At 42.8% G+C, this 22,983-nt stretch overlaps 1 protein-coding gene across 1 annotated transcript; it reads left to right on the top strand.

The window, feature by feature from the left end:
* The first annotated feature begins 745 nt into the window (after positions 1–745).
* On the top strand, positions 746–22,980 carry LOC120025360 (isotocin receptor-like). The gene is made up of 2 exons (XM_038969905.1): positions 746–1,667; positions 22,727–22,980. The coding sequence occupies exons 1-2, from the start codon at positions 746–748 to the stop codon at positions 22,978–22,980; spliced, it is 1,176 nt and encodes a 391-aa protein (XP_038825833.1).
* Positions 22,981–22,983: the final 3 nt, after the last annotated feature.

The following is a 22,983-nucleotide window of genomic DNA, read 5'->3' as shown; positions in this document are numbered from 1 at the left end:
CATGTAAGTAGGCCTACATTTACATTAGGAAACCCCATCATGCTATTACTTTTAGGCAATGTTAAAATATTATTTAGATGGCTGGAGACTATCCATAGACCATGTGCTGCGGAATTTTTTGTTAGTTTCAATAGTTTCTTAAATTATATGTTGTGGTTCCGTTTATTTTTTTCATTCAAAGGGGCAATCTGCTGTTCAAACAATAAAAATTATCAGAAAAAATCTAGTTTTAACCATGTTTTGAGACTATACAATGTTTGTTTATAATTACATTGTTTACAAACAATGGAGTAAAATAAGCTTATATTTTGGGTTCTGATGGGGTATGAGGCATTTACTGTAGAATGTATATTCTTCTAAAATCAATGGTTAGGCCTATATATAATTAAATTAAAAGTAAAGAAATTGAATCGCAGATTTCCCATTTAATTTAGTTTTATATAATTTAATTGTTTTTAATTGTAACAAGACGTTAATGTGTTTTCTCTATTTCCTGCTCACCAGTGTCTGGTCCTATTTGGCTATGAATAAGAAATAAAGCTTCAGCGCAAAATTGGGATTCCGTTTTCCCATCGTGTGTAAATGGTAACAACCCAGCTCCACACTCGGATGCTTTGTCTTGACACCTGTTAGATGAAGAGCCAAAGAAGACGTTTAAAACAACCCTCCAATGTAGGGTGGCTGAACATTGCTGCTATTGCATGATTTTTCGTCGCGGTTGGACAGAGAGAATACGGTTAACACAATGGAAAGTAGTACACTAAATGAGCAGGACTTTTGGCCATTTAACGAATCATTGGGGTACTCAACCCTTGGCAACGGGACCACCGGGGGAAATCAAACAAACCCCCTGAAACGGAATGAGGAGGTGGCTAAAGTGGAGGTGACTGTGCTCGCCCTGGTCCTGCTCCTGGCGCTGGCTGGGAATCTGTGCGTCCTGGTGGCCATTCACACCACCAAGCACACACAGTCCCGAATGTACTACTTCATGAAACACCTCAGCATCGCGGATCTCGTTGTGGCTATATTTCAGGTCTTGCCACAACTTATCTGGGACATTACTTTCCGTTTCTATGGACCCGATATCCTGTGCAGGTTGGTGAAATACTTCCAGATCGTCGGGATGTTCGCATCTACCTATATGCTTGTTTTGATGTCTATAGACAGGTGCTTGGCGATTTGTCAGCCGCTTCGGTCTCTGCACAAGCGAAAAGACCGTTTCTACGTGATTATCTCCTGGGTCCTCAGCCTAGTGTTCAGCAGCCCACAAATGTACATTTTTTCCCTAAAGGACGTTGGCTCTGGAGTGTATGATTGTTGGGGTGACTTCGTGGAACCCTGGGGTGCCAAAGCGTATATAACTTGGATTAGCCTTACCATCTACATCATACCAGTGGCCATCCTGAGCCTATGCTATGGACTAATAAGCTTTAAGATATGGCAAAACTTTAGAATGAAAACCAAGAGGGACCAGTGCATAAGCCTCACCCCGAAGACTTCGAAAGGTCATGCGCTCGCCCGGGTGAGCAGTGTAAAGCTCATCTCCAAAGCGAAGATAACTACAGTTAAAATGACATTTGTCATAGTTCTGGCGTATATCGTTTGCTGGACTCCTTTCTTCACTGTGCAGATGTGGACGGCTTGGGATCCAACTGCGCCTCGAGAAGGTAAGTTCAAACTCCACCTCGAAAATAACCATGCAAATTATTTCTGCAGTTTGAGATTCCGTGCGTAATATGAAATATTTTAACCAGGCGGCTTCGCAATTCTAGACTGTTGCCATTAATATATCCATCTTGAAATGAAATGTCCATGTTTACTTTAAAACGCTCGGAAGGTATTCTGGTTCGGGGCTTATAATGCGGTGTGCGTAATGTTAGGTTCATTTTCACCAAATAGCCAAGATGATAATACAACATATTTCAACAGCCTTTTCCACTGAAAGTTAATTGAATTTCGCACAGGTTGGACATTGCACTTTTACGCATTACATTTTGGCCAACCTGAGGAACATCAAAGGATGTATGCCGTTGTAAAGGAAAATTAGACGCATCATATAAAGTAATATCCTACCCACATGCAGTGGATGAAATGACAAAATAAACTTAAATAAATCCGCAGCCCATCATAGGCTATGGTGTGCCTCCAGCCAACAAAAATACCATGACGCAAATGAAGCTCTGCCCACCTATAGAATGTTATGGTGACTTGTGGAGATACGGGTGGAGCGACCCCGAACAAATATGTATGAAAAATATCATCTCGTTATATTCGTTTCATATAGGTCTATATAGGTCAAAATATCCTTAATTTTAGAAGTGGCCTGAATATTACAATGGTTGTCCAGAATTGTTACAGACTTTTTATGAAATCTAAAAACACCACCTCCATTTGATTCACTCGCCATAACGAACAGCAACAACATTGAGAGGGTCGTTTAATTGCAATACCCCTCCACTGAAGCGAAGCAAAGTAGGCATAGGCTACCGCCGCAAATGTCCATGCAACTAAAAATAACTTAAGTCACTGAAAGCAGTCTTTCCGGACTGTAATCTCCATGGTTTGTGCACACCTCTGCGTGGATGTGTTTCTGAGGCCCCAACCATCTGAGCCTTCCTGCAGTGAATCATTAATCAGATTATGCGTGTGGGCTGCATGCTGAGCTCTTCTGTTGTTACCTGGGAGGCACGTCGGAGCGCAAGAGTGACAGGTAATATTGGGGCCACGCGTGTCATCTCCTCAGTCAAGCACACAGGGGAGCACGTGCTTCAATGGAGCAGACAGCCCACCAGTGCAATTCATTTCTTAATGACCCGCCTTATGGCCACACCCAATGTTATTAAATAATTTGAGCAGATCTGAGTTGGTTTTCATCCAATAGCCTATGCTACCCCTGCTTGTTGCAGTTTTGTATACTTTTTTGGGGGACATTCTTCCCCAACCAAATTGGCCTATAATGACTGGCATGAAGGCATACACATTTACACTGTTGTTTTCATAAACCTCCTCAAGTCCAGACTATGCAAATATGAGAATATGGGGATTTTTATCATAAAAACATAGCCTGTTTAATGGTGGTTCAGTGACTGACCAATGCTCCTGGGATGAGTAATATCAGTGTTTAGCTCTGTGTGCTATATAGTATGGCCAGGGTTCGATACCCGGTCAATCACAATTTACATACTTAGCCAGGCCTATTTACATTAGGCTATATACTGGCTTGGACTGGAGGGGGATTGAGCAATCTGTGCTAAACCAAATACAGTAGATGGCCTTCTGATTGGGGTTGGGATTTTGTTTATGTTTTATCCTTTGAAGAAGTTTAATATATTATTGAAGCTGTAAACAGCTAAAGGAGCGTGGTAAATCAAAGTGAGACTATCCATACATTTGAAAGACATCAGAGTTACACCACAGCACTATGTATCCTGAGTGGTGCAGTGGTCTAAGGGACAGCATCTCAGTGCTAGAGGTATCACTACAGACCCTGGTTTGATCCCAGGCTGTATCACAACCGTCTGTGATCAGGAGTCCCATAGGGCAGCGCACAATTGGCCCAGCGTCATCCAGGTTAGGGGGGGTTTGGCCGGGGTAGGCCGTCATTGAATATAAGAATTTGTTCTTACCTAGTTAAACGCAACTGTTCTGTGCTGTCCCCTCCTGATCCCCACAGCAGCTCTATCACATATTAGTTATATTTCCCAACATCCCAAGACAAACACCAGGAAATTGAACAAGTTGGTAAACAGTCATTATATTCCCCAAACAATTTTGCATTACACGTGTATGGAAAAGTATGGAAAATAATATTCTCAGCCAAAGTTCTCATGAAGTTTGCAGGATGATCCAAGATGAGTAAGTATACTTAAGCAGTAAGGCACGAGGAGGTGTGGTATATGGCTATTATACCATGGCTACGGGCTGTTCTTAAGCACGATGCAACACGGAGTGCCTGGATACAGCACTTAGCCGTGGTATATTGGCCATATACCATGAACCCCCAAGGTGCCTTATTGCTATTATAAACTGGTTACCAACATAATTAGAGCAGTAAAAATACATATTTTGTCATACCTGTGGTATACGGTCTGATATACCATGGCTGTCAGCCAATCAGCATTCAGGGCTTGAACCACCCAGTTTATAATGTAGGCTTTGTCCCTGTAAGCCTGTTGGGGTGTGCCATGTTCAAGCAGGCAGGCTGTTGTTCCCTACTAGAAAATAGCATTTATTTACAGTGCTTTTATTATCATCCTTGAACAGAAATACACAGCCTGTGATCTCCCAAAGACAACCTCTTAGGAGTGCAGCATCCACTGGAGACTTTTTAACCCTTCTGAGGACAACACACAATCAGTGGATTTGCCCAGTTAAACAGCTTTTTTTTACTACATAGGTGTTGCTTTTGTCCAGGTGGGAAAGGCAGCCCATCTATGAACTGTGTCCATACCCTTGTCCATTCCTGAGTGTACAGCCTCCATTTTCCCTACACTGACTCACCCTCTGCTCTGTGTGACGCTGACTGGCACTGACTATATTAATCGGCAGTCTGCCCAGTCCCCATGGACTCCTTTTTCACTATGGCCACTGTATGTTCTTCTCTGCATTTTACAGGATGTTTATTAAACAGACACCAAGCCTCATTGTTGTTACGGTCATTTTAAAAGTACAGCATTATACATAATGTTAGATGCATCTTTTATTAAAACAGGGAAGTCCTTTTCAGCTGTGTCGACTCAAACAACAAACGTGATCAGAGACTAAAAGAGAGCTATTGTACCAGCTTCCATTGAAATAATAGTATGGAGCATCTGATAGCCAGGTCAGTGGTTGGCTGAGAGCCAAAATAAAATGTGAGAAAAGCAAGGCCCCTCTCTTGTACAGTCTTCTTTAGGAATTCTACTACTCAGCTGTTCTGGCATAGTAAATCCTCTGAAATAGTGTTGATATTAAACTCAGATGATCGTGCCAGTCAGGCTGTGGTCATTAGTCAGTACAGAACCTGATAGTTGAGCAGATTTACCAATGAAGGGAAGAATTTTCTGCATTCAAATTTGTGAGTTTGTGTGATTTATCATCTCCTGTGAACGATACCATGAGCTAATCTACCAATGGTTATTTTGATCAGAATTCCTTCCTTCAAATCACATATTGGCCCCATTCTCACGCACGCTCCTTCCTTTTACAAAGCCATAAGAATGTTTAATAGTCATGATATGTGATCTGGCTGTGCTGTGTGAAGTCATTTAGCATATGTATTGAATGCACAGTAGCCTACACAGAACATTCATTTACATTTTGACTTCCGTTTAATGGAACCATTATTTGCTGGTAAATAAGATCCAAACAAGGAAGCTCTGCATGGCAATGCCTAACAGAGTTAGATCAAAGAAGCTTTGTGTCAGTTTTAGTCTGTGTATGTCCGTTTGACTGCTGCTTAGTACCCCTTGTGGTTTCTTAAGATCTCACTAACCACCTTTCATGCCTCAGTGAAAAGATAAATGATCCAATGCCAAGCTGCATTAATTCAAATTCCTCCCTCCCTCACAAGAGCAAGGTTATAAATTTTACAGAGGAAATTTATTGAGTTATTCATTCATCTATCATACTGTCTTGTGTTCCTTTGAGATTGAAGTGGTGTAACTTTGTGGCTGAAAGTTATAAAGCAATGGAATTACAGTGTAACTACTTCATAGCTGCAGGACATCCTAAAGCTGCAGGGCATAGTTTACTTTTTTCTATATTACGTTTTCATTTGAGACATCTAGTAGATCAATTCCACTTTACTTTTGCATCACTGCAAGCTTTTTCCCCCCACAATAATTTGAGTTAGGAAACTGTGTAGGCCCTAGGCCTATCCCCGGTCCAGACTAAGCATGTGTCCTCCCTGCTCTGACACTGTAAAAGCCAGACAATAGAATGATTTACATTGTTCACATCCGGACACTTATGCACCCATAACTCACAGCCTTAATGACTGATGAATCAATTAGCTCCTAATTACTTGGCGCGGCTGCTGTAGCATTCCGCCGATTGTTCCCAGTGATTTCAATTTGAGCAACCTTCATATCAGAGCTGGAGGGTCAGCCATTAAAGACGATGCAAGCGGAACACGGGGTGGAGAGAGACGAAGGGAGAGAGATTAGCAATCAGAAGAGGTTAATTGAATACAGGACATGGGCCCATTCCATTAATCTCAAACTAATTTACCATATGTCAATTCGCCGGTGACATACAGATGGAGGATCTTCATTTGATCACTCTGTTGCAGGAGAACTCTACTGCAATGCAGGAAATTAACTTATAGTGTGTTTGAGGCTTAAAAAGGCTTATGAAGTTTGTAATTTACATTTTGAAATTTCAGATTTGATTTTCCCTTATGAAAAATGTATCAACCCCTACAAAAATGTCCATTAATTATAATCCACATAATAATCCACATTTCCTGTTGCTGCAGGATTATTTCCCTGCTGTAGCCATCTGGCTCAAATTAAGATCCTACATCTGTGGCATAAATGTCAACCTACGCAACACTGCAGGCCACTCTGCATCACTGCTGTCTGTCTCCCCCGGTAGCTTTATTACCATTTCCGTTGTGAATGCTATCTGGGTGTGCCTATTGTGTTGGTGTGTATGTGTTTATGTGTGTGTGTGTTTGTGTTTGTGTCAAGAACAATCCAATCAGGGATGTCATTAATGAGTAGTAGAGATAGAAGGGGGGTAATTAATTAGGATGAAAGTGGTTTCCTCATGTTGGTCCTCAGAAGATCCATAGGATAAGAACATATTGAAACAGGCTGGCATTTCACAACAACCATGTTTATACGACTTTAAGGTGAAATGTAGATTATTACAACATGTGAATGAGATCAATAGAAATCAAACCATTCCATCAGATGTAATCTTTAAAAATTACCTTTATATCTTCAAACAAATGAATGTCTATCACAAAAAGGGTTGCAAACGGTGGGTAATGGAAACTTTGGATGTTTACCAATAAACTATCAGAATTTTGGTAACTTTCAAGGATTTTATGTGGCCCTTTGGGGTACTTCAGATTATCACAGGTGTCTGTAATTATCTCTGGCCCTCTGTTTGGCATCATCACGTGTAAAATATATAACATAATCAAATAAGATGATTTTGTAAAATAAATAATAGAATGACAAAGCTGTAAAACAATATCCTAAATATACAGTGCTTTCGGAAAGTATTCAGACCCATGGACTTTTTCCACATTTTGTTACATTACAGCCTTATTCTAAAATTGATTAAATAAGTAAAATCCTCATCAATCTACACACAATACCCCACAATGACAAAGCGAAGTCAGGTTTTTAGAAATGTTTGCAAATCTATTCAAAATAAAAAACAGAAATACCTTATTTACATAAGTATTCAGAACCTTGGCTATGAGACTCGAGCTCAGGTGCATCCTGTTTCAGTTCATCATCCTTGAGATATGTCTACAACTTGATTGGAGTCCATCCGTGGTAAATTCAATTGACTGGACACGATTTGGAAAGGCACACAACTGTCTATAAAAGGTCCCACAGGGGCACCAAAACATTTATCCAGAATTGAAGGTCCCCAAGAACACATTTGACCTACATCATTCTTAAATGGAAGAAGTTTGGAACAACCAAGACTCTTCCTAGCGCTGGCCACCCGACCAAACTGTGGGGAAAAAGCACATTAAAGCCCTCTTGGAGTTTGCCAAAATGCACTTAAAGGACTTAGACCATGAGAAACAAGATTCTCTGGTCTTATGTATCCAAAATTGAACTCTTTGGCCTGAATGTCACGCGTCACGTCGGGAGGAAACCTGGCACCATCCCTACGGTGAAGCATGGTGGTGGCAGCATCATGCTGTGGGGATGTTTTTCAGTGGCAGGGACTGGGAGACTAGTCAGGATCGAGGGAAAGATGAACAGAGCAAAGTACAGAGCGATCCTTGATGAAAACCTGCTCCAGAGTGCTCAGGACCTCAGACTGGGACCGTAAGCACACAGCCAACACAACGCAGGAGCGGCTTCGGGACAAGTCTCTGAATGTCCTTGAGTGGCCCAGCCAGAGCCCGGTCTTGAACCCGATCGAACATCTCTGGAGAGACCTTAAAATAGCTGTGCAGTGACGCTCCCCATCCAACCTGACAGAGCTTGAGAGGATCTACAGAGAAGAATGGGAGAAACTCCCCAAATTGGTGTGCCAAGCTTGTAGCGTCATACCCAAGAAGACTCAAAGCTGTAATCGGTTCTTCAACAAAGTAATAAATGTGCAAAAAAAAATATTTAAACCTGTTTTTGCTTTGTCATTATTGGGTATTGTATGTCGATTGATGAGGGAAAAACAAACATTTAACAATTTTAGTACAAGGCTGTATTGTAACAAAATGTGAAAAAATTAAACGGTTCTGTATACTTTCCAAATGCACTGTAACTCTGGATCCACAATATGGCAGAGGTTGAAAAGCCATAACACATACGTTTCCTTAACAGCAGGTTATGGTCAATAATGTCAACGGCTGCACTGAATTCTAGCGGTATAGCTCCCACAATCTTCTTATTATCAATTTCTTCAGACATTTGTGTCAGTGCAGTACATGTTGAGTGCCCTTCTCTATAAGCATGCTGAAAGTCTGTTGCTAATTTGTTTACAGAGAAATAGCATTGTATTTGGGGTTTTTTCCCAACAGTTTGCTAAGAGCTGGCAGCAAGCTGATAGGTCTGCTGTTACAACCAGTAAAGGACACTTTACCACTCTTGGGTAGCGGAATTACTTTGGCTTCCCTCCAGGCCTGAGGACAAAGACTTTCCTCTTGGCTCAGATTAAATATATTTCAGACAGGAGTACCTATAAGGTCAGCTACCATCCTCAGTTGCTTTCCATCTAAGTTGTTATTGCCAGGAGGTTTGTTATTATTGATCGATAACAATAACTTTACAAAATTCAAACTTGCAATGCTTTTCTTTCGTTATTAGTTTATTTTATGCATGAGTACGACGGCTCACTATTTTAGGCCCAGTTTTCGGAACTTTGGCTTTGCTGGATATAGCCACACTATTGTGATCACTGCATCCAATGGGTTCAGATACAGCTTTGGAACAAAGTTCTACCGTAATTGTAAAAATGTGATCAATACATGTGGATGTTCTTGTTCCTGTAGTGTTTGTAAACACCCTGGTAGGTTGATTAATAACCTGAACCAGATTACAGGCACTGGTTACAGTGAGAAGCTTCCTCTTGAGTGGACAGCTTAATGAAAACCAATCAACAATCAGATCCCCAAGAAAGTAGAACCACATACACTATCAAGCAATTCACACATATTATTTAGATACTAACCATTAGCACTTGGTGGCCAATAGAAAAGAAAAGGCTTTAGATGTGCCAAGTGAACACACAACCACAACACTTCAATAACACTTCAATAACCTTCAATAACTTTAATAATCATCAAATTAATTGTCAAAGTGAATCTCAGAAATGGCTAATATATTAATATTATCTAATGATAGCAAGTTATTGATTTCATGAACCTTATTTTTAAGGCTACATAGATTCATATGGGCTATTTTCAGCCCTTTCCTGGATAGATGATCAGAGATAGACATAATATGGAAAAGAGCAAACAAAGCAAAATAAAACAATATATAGTACATTACTCTCAAGCTCTTGGCTCTTTCCAGAACAGCTACCTTGTCCTTGAACCTCAGGAACTTGACCTCAATCTTCATGTGGTCCATCCTCAGTTTCTCCGAGATCATTTCCCTCACTTTGTATTCAGACTCCGTCCAGGTCTCATGTGGAGATTCTGCAGTTTCGTCCACAACCATGTTGTTCCGCCTCGATTGTCCCTCGAGATAATCTGATTTCAAATCAAATCAAACCAAATCAAAATGTATTTGTCACACACATATTTACCAGATGCTTTTGCAGGTGTAGCAAAATGTCTGTGTTCCTAGCTCCAACAGTGCAGTAGTATCTAACAATTCAAAACAATACACACAAATCTAAATGTAAAATAATGGAATTAAGACAAGCAATGTCGGAGTGGTATTGACTACAATAGAGTACAGTATAGTATATATATATGAAATGAGTAAAACAGTACGTAAACATTATTAAAATGACCAGTGATCCATTAGTAAAGTGACCAGTGATTCCATGTCTATGTACATAGGGCAGCAGCCTCTAAGGTCCAGGGTTGAGTAACCCGGGTGGTCGTTGGCTAGTGACAGTGACTAAGTTCAGGGCACTGGGTGGAGGCCGGCTAGTGATGACTATTTAACAGTCTGATGGTCTTGAGATAGAAGCTGTTTTTCAGTCTCTCGGTTACAGCTTTGATGCACCTGTACTGATCTCACCTTCTGGATTAGAGCGGGGTGAACAGGCCGTGGCTCAGGTGGCGCTGTTGCGCCTTCTTCACCAAACTGTCTGTGTGGGTGGACCATTTCAGATTGTCAGTGATGTGTACGCCGAGGATCTTGAAGTTTTCCACCCCTTCATCAGGGCCCTCAACTCCTCCCTGTATCTCGTCATTATTGGTATTCAGGCCTACTACTGTTGTGTCGTCTGCAAACTTGATGATTGAGTTTAATGCAGGAAAACTTAAATCCGTTTTACCAAATGTATATTAGCATGTTAAATGTGCAACCAGAGGGAAAAATACTCTGGACCACCTTTACTCCACACACAGAGACACAAACAAAGCTCTCCCTCGCCCTCCATTTGGCAAATCTGACCATAATTCTGTCCTCCTGATTCCTGCTTACAAGCAAAAATGAAAGCAGGAAGCACCAGTGACTCGATCAATAAAACCTGGTCAGATGAAGCAGATGCTAAGCTACAGGACTGTTTTGCTAGCACAGACTGGAATATGTTCCGGGATTCTTCCAATGGCATTGAGGAGTACACCACATCAGTCACTGGCTTTATCAATAAGTGCATCGATGACATCGTCCCCACAGTGACCGTACGTACATACCCCAACCAGAAGCCATGGATTACAGGCAACACCCGCACTGAGCTAAAGGCTAGAGCTGCTGCTTTCAAGGAGTGGGACTCTAACCCAGAAGCTTATAATATATCCCGCTATGCCCTTCGACAAACCATCAAACAGGCAAAGCGTCAATACAGTACTAAGATCGAATCGCACTACACCGGCTCTGACGCTTGTCGGATGTGGCAGGGCTTGCAAACCATTACAGACTACAAAGGGAAGCACAGCCGAGAGCTGCCCAGTGACACGAGACTACCAGATGAGCTAAACTACTTCTATGCTGGCTTCGAGTCAAATAACACTGAAACATGCATGACAGCACCAGCGGTTCCGGGAAAACTGTGTGATCACACTCTCCACAGCCAATGTGGGTAAGACCTTTAAACAGGTCAATATTCAGACAGATTACCAGGACGTGTACTGCGAGCATGCGCTGACCAACTGGCAAGAGTCTTCACTGACATTTTCATTACCTCGCCCTGTCCGAGTCTGAAATATCAACATGTTTTAAGCAGACCACCATAGTCCCTGTGCCCAAGAACACTAAGGTAACCTGTCTAAATTACTACTGACCCAAGGCACTAACGTATGTAGCCATGAAGTGCTTTGAAAGGCTGGTCATGGGTCACATCAACATCATTATCCCAGAAACCCGAGACCCACTCCAATTTGCATACCGCCGAAAAGATCCACAAAAAATGATGCAATCTCTATTGCACTCCACACTGCCCTTTCCCACCTAGAAAAAAGGAAAACCTATGTGAGAATGCTGTTCATTGACTACAGCTCAGCGTTCAACACCATAGTGCCCTCAAAGCTCATCACTAAGCTAATGACCCTGGACACCTCCCTCTGCAACTGTATTCTGAACTTCCTGACGGGCCACCCCCAGGTGGTGAGGGTAGGTAACAACACATCCACCACACTGATCCTCAACACGGGCCCCTCAGGGGTGTGTGCTCATTCTCAACCTGTACTCCCTGTTCACTCCTGACTGCACGGCCAGGCACGACTCCAACACCATCATTAAGTTTGCCAATGACACAACAGTGGTAGGCCTGATCACCGACAACAACGAGACAGCATATATGGAGGAGGTCAGGGACCTGGCCGTGTGGTTCCAGGACAACAACCTCTCCCTCAACGTGATCAAGACAAAGGAGATGATTGTGGACTACAGGAAAAAGAGGACTGAGCACCCCCCCCCCCCCCCATTCTCATCGACGGGGCTGCAGTGGAGCAGGTTGAGAGCTTCAAGTTCCTTGGTGTCCACATAACCAACAAACTAACATGGTCCAAGCACACCAAGACAGTCGTGAAGAGGAAGAAGAGAGCACGACGAAACCTATTCCCCCTCAGGAAACTGAAAAGATTTGGCATGAGTCCTCAGATCCTCAAGAGGTTCTACTGCTGTGCCATCGAGAGCATCCTGACTGGTTGCATCACTGCCTGTTATGGCATCTGCTCTGCCTCCGACCGCATGGCACTACAGAGGGTAGTGCGAATGGCCCAGTACATCACTGGACCCAAGCTTCCTGCCATCCAGGACCGCTATACCAGGCGGTGTCAGAGGAAGGCTCTAAAAATTGTCAAAGACTCCAGCCACCCTAGTCATAGACTGTTCGCTCTGCTGCCACACGGCAAGCGGTACCTGAGCGCCAAGTCTAGGTCCAAGAGGCTTCTAAACAGCTTCGACACCCAAGCCATAAGTCTCCTGAACATCTAATCAAATGGCTTCCCAGACTATTTGCATTGACCATCCCCCTTTTACATCGCTGCTACTCTCTGTTGTTATCATCTATGCATAGTCACTTTAATAACTCTACCTACATGTACATATTACCGCAACTAACCGGTGCTACCGCACATTGACTCTGTACCAGCACCTCACTGTATATAGTCTCGCTATTGTTATTTTACTGCTGCTCCTAAATTACTTGTTACTTTTATTTCTTATTGTTATCCATTTCTTTTTAAACTGCACAGTTTTTTTTGCATAGTTTTTTTTTTTTTGAAAGGCCATACAGTTATGGGTGAACAGGCAGTACAGGAGGGGGCTGAGCACGCACACTTGTGGGGACCCTGTGTTGAGGATCAGCGTAGTTGAGGTGTTGTTTCTTACCTTCAGCATCTGGGGTGGCCTGTCAGGAAGTCCAGGACCCAGCTTCACAGGGCGGGGTTCAGACCCAGGGCCCCGAGCTTAATGATAATCTTGGAGGGTACTATCGTATTGAACGCTGAGCTGTTGTCAATGAACAGCATTCTTACGTAAGTATTCCTTTTGTCCAGATGGGATAGGGCAGTGTGCAGTGCGATGGCGATTGCATCGTCTGTGGATCTATTGGGGAGGTATGCAAATTGAAGTGGGTCTTGGCTGTCAGGTAGGGTGGAGGTGATATGATCCTTAATTAGCATCTATCTCAAAGCACTTCATTATGACAAAAGTGAGTGCTACGGAGCAATAGTAATTTAGTTAATTTACTTTTGCTTTCCTGGATACAGGAACAATGGTGGACATCTTGAAGCAAGTGGGGACAGCAGACTGGGATAGGGAGAGATTGAGTACAGTTGAAGTCGGTAGTTTACATACACTTAGGTTGGAGTCATTAAAACATGTTTTTCAACCACACCACAAATTTCTTTTTAACAAACTATAGTTTTGCCAAGTCGGTGAGGACATCCACTTTGTGCATGTTCATACATTGGATTTTCCAGATCAGTCATCATTCAATAATGTTTGTTGTTGAATGATTTGATTTTGTTTTGATTCTCCTTTTCTTTCAGGCAAGTAATGGAAAGGAACAGAGGCCAAAAGTCATTGAATGTTGTTTAGCTGTGTAACCCTCTGGTCACTAGCACAGGGTTCATGTTGTAATCCCAGCTCGGTGTCTTCATCTCTTCCCTTCATTCATAAAAGGCAAAGGAGATCCTCTCTCTGTATCCTTACCGGTCATTGACTAGTCCACCTCTACTCATCCATGCACTGATGAAAGCACAAGTGATACTGCAGGTCAGCAGGTGTTGATGCATACAGTTGAAGTTGGAAGTTTACATACACTTAGGTTGGAGTCATTAAAACTCGTTTTTCAACCACTCCACAAATGTCTTGCTAACAAACTATAGTTTTGGCAAGTCGGTTAGGATATCGACTTTGTGCATGACACAAGTAATTTTCCAACAATTGTTTACAGACAGGTTATTTCACTTATAATTCACTGTACCACAATTCCAGTGGGTCAGACATTTACATACACTAAGTTGACTGTGCCTTTAAACAGCTTGGAAAATTCCAGAAAATTATGTCATGGCTTTAGAAGTCTCTGATAGGCTAATTGACATCATTTGAGTCAATTGGAGGTGTACCTGTGGATGTACTTCAAGGCCTACCTTCAAACTCAGTGCCTCTTTCTTGTCATCATGGGAAAATCTTAATAAATCAGCCGACCTCAGAATTTTTGTGTGGGTGGACCATTTCTACAAGTCTGGTTCATCCTTGGGAGCAATTTCCAAACTCCTGAAGGTACCGCGTTCATCTGTTCAAACAATAATACGCAAGTATAAACACCATGGGACCACGCAGCCATCATACCGCTCAGGAAGGAGACACGTTCTGTCTCCTAGAGATGAACATACTTTGGTGCGAAAAGTGCAAATCAATCCTGGAACAACAGCAAATGACCTTGTGAAGATGCTGGAGGAAACAGGTACAAAAGTATCTATATCCACAATAAAACAAGTCCTATATCTACATAACCTGAAAGGCCACTCAGCAAGGAAGAAGCCACTGCTCCAAAACTGCCATATAAAAAACAGACTACGGTTTGCAACTGCACATGGGGACAAAGATCGTACTTTTGGGAGAAATGTCCTCTGGTCTGATGAAACAAAAATAGAACTGTTTGGCCATAATGACCATTGTTATGTTTGGAGGAAATAGGGGGAGGCTTGCAAGCCGAAGAACACCATCCCAACCGTGAAGCACAGGGGTGACAGCATCATGTTGTGGGGGTGCTGTGCTGCAGGAGGGACTGGTGCACTTCACAAAATAGATGGCATCATGAGTGAGGAAAATTATGTGGATATATTGAAGCAACATCTCAAGACATCAGTCAGGGGGTTAAAACTTGTTCTCAAATGGGTCTTCCAAATGGACAATGACCACAAGCATACTTCCAAAGTTGTGTCAAATTGTCTTAAGGTCAACTAAGTCAAGGTATTGGAGTGGCCATCACAAAGCCCTGACCTCAATCCTATAGAAAATTTGTGGGCAGAACTGAAAAAGTGTGTGCAAGCAAGGAGGCCTACAAACCTGACTCAGTTACACCAGCTCTGTCAGGAGGAATGGGCCCAAATTCACCCAACTTATTGTGGGAAGCTTGTGGAAGGCTACCCGAAACGTTTGACCCAAGTTAAACAATTTAAAGGATATGGTACCAAATACTAATTGAGTATATATAAACTTCTGACCCACTGGGAATGTAATGAAAGAAATAAAAGCTGAAATAATTCATTCTCTCTCCTATTATTTTGACATTTCACATTCTTAAAATAAAGTGGTGATCCTAACTGACCTAAGACAGGGAAGTCTTTACTAGGATTAAATGTCAGGAATTGTGAAAAACTGAGTTTAAATTATTTGGCTAAGGTGTATGTAAACTTCCGACTTCAACTGTACATAACTGATGTCCTCTCTCAATGACTCACAGATTGCTGTCATCTTGCTGTTCTGACCCTGGGAGAACTTCATGTCCTGGACCTCTCTAGTCAGGTCGTCCATTCTTTTATTAGTTGACTCCACCAGTATTTGGACAAAACACTTGAAGCAATTTTTGTTGTTGTCGTAACAACTGCTTGTAGAACTCTTTTTGTTCAGTTAAAATATCCTTCTCCTGTGATAAACACCACTGTCCTTAACGGTACCCCTGACGGTTTTTGTTTTTGTCATGGTAGCAATGAACAGTGCATTGGGTATGTATTCAGACCCTTTTCCTGTTTCCACATTTCTTTTACATTATAGCCTTATTCTAGAATGGATTAAACCATTTCCCCCCCATCAATCTACACATAATACCCCATAATGACAAAGTGAAAACAGTTTTTTAGAAATTTTTGAAAAATTAAATAAACTGAAATACCATATTTACATACGGTACCAGTCAAAAGTTTGGATACACCTACTCATATCAGGGTTTTTCTTTATTTTTACAATTTTCTATATTGTAGAATAATAGGGAAGACATCACAACTATGAAATAACACATATAACCAAAAAAGTGTTAAACAAATCAAAATATATTTTATATTTGAGATTCTTCAAAGTAGCCACCCTTTGCAATGATGACAGCTTTGCACACACTTGGCATTCTCTCAACCAGCTTCACCTGGAAGCTTTTCCAACAATCGCAGGCTGCGTTTAAGCCCTCAAAAAAAACGCCGCTAGCTTGATAGGCGATAGACAGCTAACTAGCAGCTTGGCTAACTGCTACGCCAAACAGCTCCTCAGACCCGCCATTGGTCGGCAGGATCACTGGACAGATAGTAGCAGTCCCAGTAACTGATGCCAACCGCATTGCGGGATCCAAACTCAACAGGTAGCTAGCTACCCAGCTAGCACAGTGGATCTCAAAATCAAATCAAATCAAATGTTATTTGTCACATACACATGGTTAGCAGATGTTAATGCGAGTGTAGCGAAATGCTTGTAGTTCCGACTATGCAGTAATATCTAACAAGTAATCTAACAATTTCATACCAACTACCTTATACACACAAGTGTAAAGGAATGAATAAGAATATGTATATACAAATATATATGGATGAGCGATGGCCGAACGACATAGGCAAGATGCAGTAGATGGTATAGAGTACAGTATATACATATGAGATGAGTAGTGTAGGGTATGTTAACATTATATAAAGTGGCATAGTTTAAAGTGACTAGTGATACATTTATTCCATCAAATTTTTAATTATTAAAGTGCCTAGAGATTGAGTCAGTATGTTGGTAGCAGCCACTCAATGTTAGTGATGGCTGTTTAACAGTCTGATGGCCTTGAGATAGAAGCTGTTTTTCAGTCTCTCGGTCCCTGCTTTGATGCACCTGTACTGACCTCGCCTTCTGGATGATAGCTGGGTGAACAGGCAGTGGCTCGGGTGGTTGTTGTCCTTGATTATCTTTTTGGCCTTCCTGTGACATCGGGTGGTGTAGGTGTCCTGGAGAGCAGGTAGTTTGCCCCGGTGATGCGTTGTGCAGATCTCACTACCCTCTGGAGAGCCTTACGGTTGTGGGCAGAGCAGTTGCCGTACCAGGCGGTGATACAGCCCGACAGGATGCTCTCGATTGTGCATCTGTAAAAGTTTGTGAGTGTTTTTGGTGACAAGCCGAATTTCTTCAGCCTCCTGAGGTTGAAGAGGCGCTGTTGCGCCTTCTTCACCACGCTGTCTGTGTGGGTGGACCATTTCAGTTTGTCCGTGATGTGTACGCAGAGGAACTTAAAACGTTCCACCTTCTCCACTACTGTCCCGTCGATGTGGATAGGGGGGTGCTCCCTCTGCTGTTTCCTGAAGTCCACGATCATCTCCTTTGTTTTGTTGACGTTGAGTGTGAGGTTATTTTCCTGACACCACACTCCGAGGGCCCTCACCTCCTCCCTGTAGGCCGTCTCGTCGTTGTTGGTAATCAAGCCTACCACTGTAGTGTTGTCTGCAAACGTGATGATTGAGTTGGAGGCGTGCATGGCCACGCAGTCATGGGTGAACAGGGAGTACAGGAGAGGGCTGAGAACTCACCCTTGTGGGGCCCCAGTGTTGAGGAGTGGTGGAGATGTTGTTTCCTACCCTCACCACCTGGGGACGGCCCATCAGGAAGCCCAGGACCCAGTTGCACAGGGCAGGGTCGAGACCCAGGGTCTCGAGCTTAACTTCTTTGGGACCGGGGGGCACTATTGAGTAGCTTGGATAAAAAGGTGCCCAGAGTAAACGGCCTGCTACTCAGTCCTAAAAGCTAGAATATGCATATATTTAGTAGATTTGGATAGAAAACACTCTGAAGTTTCTAAAACTGTTTGAATGATGTCTGTGAGTATAACATAACTGATATGGCAGGCAAAAACCTGAGAAAAATTCAACCAGGAAGTGGGAAATCTGAGGTTTGTAGTTTTTCAAGTCATTGCCTATCGAATATACAGTGTCTATGGGGTCATATTGCACTTCCTAAGGCTTCCACTAGATGTCAACAGTCTTTAGAACCTTGTTTGATGCTTCTACTGTGAAGGATGAGGGAATAAGAGCTGATTGAGTCAGGGGTCTGGCATGAGCTGATCACGCGCTCTCACGTGAGAGTTAGCTGTGTTCCATCGCATTTCTACAGACAAAGGATTTCTCCGGTTGAAACATTATTGAAGATATATGTTAAAAACATCCTAAAGATTGATTCTATACTTCGTTTGACATGTTTCTACGAACTGTAATATGACTTTTCGTCTGAACTTTCGCCTGGACTTGCCCGCGCCTCGTGAGTTTGGATTGTGTTGTGTACTAAACGCGCGAACAAAAGGGAGGTATTTGGACATAAATGATGGACGTTAATGAACAAATCATTTATTTGTTCATAAAAATAAAAAAATGTATTGTGGAACTGGGATTCCTGGGAGTGCATTCTGATGAAGATCATCAAAGGTAAGTGAATATTTATAATGCTATTTCTGACTTCTGTTGACTCCACAACATGGTGGATATCTGTATGGCTTGTTTTGTTGTCTGAGCGCTGTACTCAGATTATTGCATGGTGTGCTTTTTCTGTAAAGCTTTTTTGAAATCTGACACAGCGGTTGCATTAAGGAGAAGTGGATCTAAAATACCATGCATAACACTTGTATCTTTTAGCAATGTTTATTATGAGTATTTCTGTAAATTGATGTGGCTCTCTGCAAAATCACCGGATGTTTTTGAACTACTGTCAGTTTTGCACGAATGCTGCCATTAATCCACGGTTTCTGGTTGGGGAAGGTTTTAATAGTTGCTGTGGGTACAACATCACCAATGCACTTGCTAATAAACTCGCTCACCGAATCAGCGTATTCATCAATGTTGTTCTCCGACGCTATGCGGAACATATCCCAGTCCACGTGATCGAAGTAATCTTGAAGCGTGGAATCAGATTGGTCGGACCAGCGTTGAACAGACCTGAGCACGGGCATTTCCTGTTTTAGTCTCTGTCTATAGGCAGGGAGCAACAAAATGGAGTCGTGGTCAGATTTTCCGAAAGGAGGGCGGGGCAGGGCTTTGTATACGTTGCGGATGTTAGAGTAACAATGGTCCAGGATTTTTCCCGCCCGGGTAGCGCAATCGATATGCTGATAAAATTTAGGGAGTCTTGCTTTCAGATTAGCCTTGTTAAAATCCCCAGCTACAATGAATGCAGCCTCAGGATATGTGGTTCCTAGTTTACATAGAGTCCAATGAAGTTCATTCAGGGCTATCGATGTGTCTGCTTGGGGGGGATATATATACGGCTGTGATTATAAGAGAATTCTCTTGGTAGATAATGCGGTCGACATTTGATTGTATTATAGGTCAGGTGAGCAAAAGGACTTGAGTTCCTGTATGTTGTTATGATCACACCACGTCTCGTTAATCATAAGGCATACCCCCACCCCCCGCCCTTCTTCTTACCAGAGAGAGGTTTATTTCTGTTCGATGCGTGAAGAAACCAGGTGGCTGTACCGACTCCGTTAGCGTGTCTCGAGTGAGCCACGTTTCCGTGAAACAAAGAACGTTACAATCTCTGATGTCTCTCTGGAAGGCAACCCTTTCTCGGATTTCGTCTAGCTTGTTGTCAAGAGACTGGACGTTGGTGAGTAGTAAACTCGGGAGCGGTGCGCGATGTGCCCGTCTACGAAGCCTGACCAGAAGACTGGTTCTTCTGCCCCTTCTGCGGCGCCATTGTTTTGGGTCGCCGGCTGGGATCCGATCCATTGTCCTGGGTGGTAGACCAAACAGAGGATCCGCTTCAGGAAAGTCGTATTCCTGGTCGTAATGCTGGTAAGTTGACGTTGCTCTTATATCCAATAGTTCCTCCCGGCTGTATGTAATAAAAGTTAAGATTTCCTGGGGTAACAATGTAAGAAATAATACATAAAAAACTAAATACTGCATAGTTTCCTGAGAACATGAAGCGAGGCGGCCATCTCTGTCGGCGCCGGAAGTTCAATGGGCCGATTCCTGCTGAGACTCAGGGCACTCGGCTGAGAGTCAGACTCAGTCGACGTCGTGTGGCCCGAATCTGTGCCGCCTTCGGCAGTATTACTGGGATGCGGGGATTGAGCTCGGGCCGATTCCGTTGTGAGTTTTCTGGCCCAAACGTATTACTTGGGGCTCGGGCCGATTGTGGCTACTCTCTGGCAGATGATTACACAAGCTGCTTTATAAAGTTAAGGTTTCATTATTTAAAAAAAATCCCATATTTCTCATTGTTTCTCTGATCAAAAAATGTAATTTACATTTAAATTAAATTCTTTAAGAGTCCTGTTTAAGTAGTATTTTAGTATTTTGATACTTTGTGCAAAGCAATTGATAAGCATTAAAAACTTTGTAGATGGGGCCTCCCGAGTGGCGCAGCGGTCTAAGACACTGCATCGCAGTGCAAACTGCATTGTTACAGTTGCTGGTTCGATACCCGTACCGGCCGCGACCGGGAGACCCATAAGGCGACACACAATTGGCCCAGCGTCGTCCTGGTTAGGGGAGGGTTTGGCCGGCCGGGATGTTCACTCCTGTGGCGGGCCAGGCGCATGCACGCTGACACGGTCACCAGGTGTATGGTGTTTCCTCCGACACATTGGTGCGGCTGGCTTCCCGGGTTAAGCATGCATTGTGTCAAGAAGCAGTGCGGCTTAGCGGGGTTGTGTTTCGGGTGACGCACGGCTTTCGACCTTCGCCTCTCCCGAGACCGTACGGGAGTTGCAGAGACAAGACAATTGGATATGACAAAAAGGGGGTAAAAAATAAAGAAAGAAAGAAAATGATTCTTAAAAATGGTGGATTATTTAGCTAGGCAAGTCAGTTAAGAACAAATTGTAATTTACAATGACAGCCTACACCGGGCGACGCTGGGCCAATTGTGCACCTGGATTCGATCCAGGGTGTCTGTAGTGACGCCTCAAGCACTGAGATGCAGTGCTTTAGACCGCTGTGCCACTCGGGAGCCAATGGATGGGTATAATTTGTATGTATAAAATGTATAATAGTAATATTTAAAATTACTAAAACTAATTTTGTATACATTTATTTAAAATTGCATTAGGCCGCTTCTGGGGGGATTCTGGTAAGATGCTGGCAAAGTCGACTGAATTCCAGTAGATTCTGATTCTGGGCAGTCATTCATTTTGATTCCGACCGAGTCCAACACCAATCAGTTCTGGCCCTCCGGAAGAGGGACGCTTTTGGGCCTATTCCTCATTGCTAGCTGAGTACTAAGAAACTTTTCAATACACTTTCCAAAACAACAAACCAAACTCTCCCTCATTGGACAGGATTTCTGTTTACCTCTAGTGCATTTTCTGATTAGATTAAATCCCCCCAGAGAGTGTGTGTCAGCTGTTGGTAGCCAAGCTCTGACTGTGTTTAGGCTCTGTGGAACAGGAGAGAGACGGTCAGTAGTTGTTGGGTTAGTAGTTGTGAAGGGTAAGGGAATACCTAGTCAGTTGCACAACTGAATGCATTCAACTGAAATGTGTCTCACGCATTTAAACCAACCCCTTTGAATCAGAGCGGTACGGTGGGCTGCCTTAATCGACATCCACATCATCGGTGCAGTTGTTGTTGGCGGTAACTGTCTTGCTCAAGGGCAGAATGACAGATTTTTTCCACCTTGTCGGCTTGTGGATTTGGACCAGCGACCTTTCGTTACTGGCCCAACACTCTTAACCGCTAGGCTACCTGTCGCCCTGTGGTCAGCAGTTGTATGGTTGTGGTCAGTAGTTGTGTGGTTCAGTATTTGTGTGGTCAGTAGTTGTGGTCAGTGGTTGAGTGGTTGAGTATTTTTGTGGTCATTAGTTGTGGTCAGTCGTTTTGGTCCGTAGCTGTGTGGTTCAGTAGTTGTGGTCAGTAGTTGTGCGGTTGTGGTCAGTAGTTGAGAAGTAGACAAAGGTTTCATAAGCTCTAACTTTTTGTCTACGTTGTTGGCAAAGGGGTAGCTGATTTGTGTCAAAACTTGCATTGCTGCATTTACAGTGAATGGAATGTTGGAAGTGATGACGTCACAATGGGGCCTTTTATAATGTTGAGGAAATCCCATTAAAGTGGATGAAAATGGACAAAAAATTACTAAAAGCATAAATTATTTTTAAAGAATAAAAGATATCAAAAAGTTGTATACAAGCACATCGATCTGCACGTTTTAAAGTTTGAATGACGTTTCTTGCTTAAACGTGTAAGAGGAGTAGTGTTCCAAATTAGAAGAAGAAGAAGTATGACGGAGATTTAAAATGGGACGTTTGCTTTGCAAGTCCCACTAATTACCAAAGTTACCATAGATTGCCATAGATTACCAGTTAATTAACAAAATAAATGAAGATTTGGGTAACTTTGGTAAATTACTGGTAGCTTTGTAACCCTAACTACAAAACACTAGAACACACTTCTAGCACCAGTTGTCAATTTGCAATCATGTGTGATTGATGTATCAGTAAAAATGTAATGTGTGTGTTTGTCTTGTTTCCCCAGCCATGCCCTTCATCATCTCCATGCTGCTGGCCAGTCTGAACAGTTGCTGTAACCCATGGATCTACATGTGCTTCGCAGGCCACCTGTTCTCAGACCTGAGGCAGAACTTCCTGTGCTGCTCAGCCCGCTATCTCAAGTCCTCCCAATGCCACTGCGAACGTGACCATGACTCCAGCCGCAAGAGTAACTCCTCCACCTACGTCATCAAGAGCACCAGCAGCCAGAGGAGTATCACACAGACCTCCACCACATGAGAC

This window comes from Salvelinus namaycush, chromosome 2, assembly GCF_016432855.1.
Source record: "Salvelinus namaycush isolate Seneca chromosome 2, SaNama_1.0, whole genome shotgun sequence".
Lineage (NCBI taxonomy): Eukaryota > Metazoa > Chordata > Actinopteri > Salmoniformes > Salmonidae > Salvelinus > Salvelinus namaycush.
The sequence above is the reverse complement of the archived record's forward strand: the minus strand, read 5'-3'. Positions and strand labels throughout refer to the sequence as shown.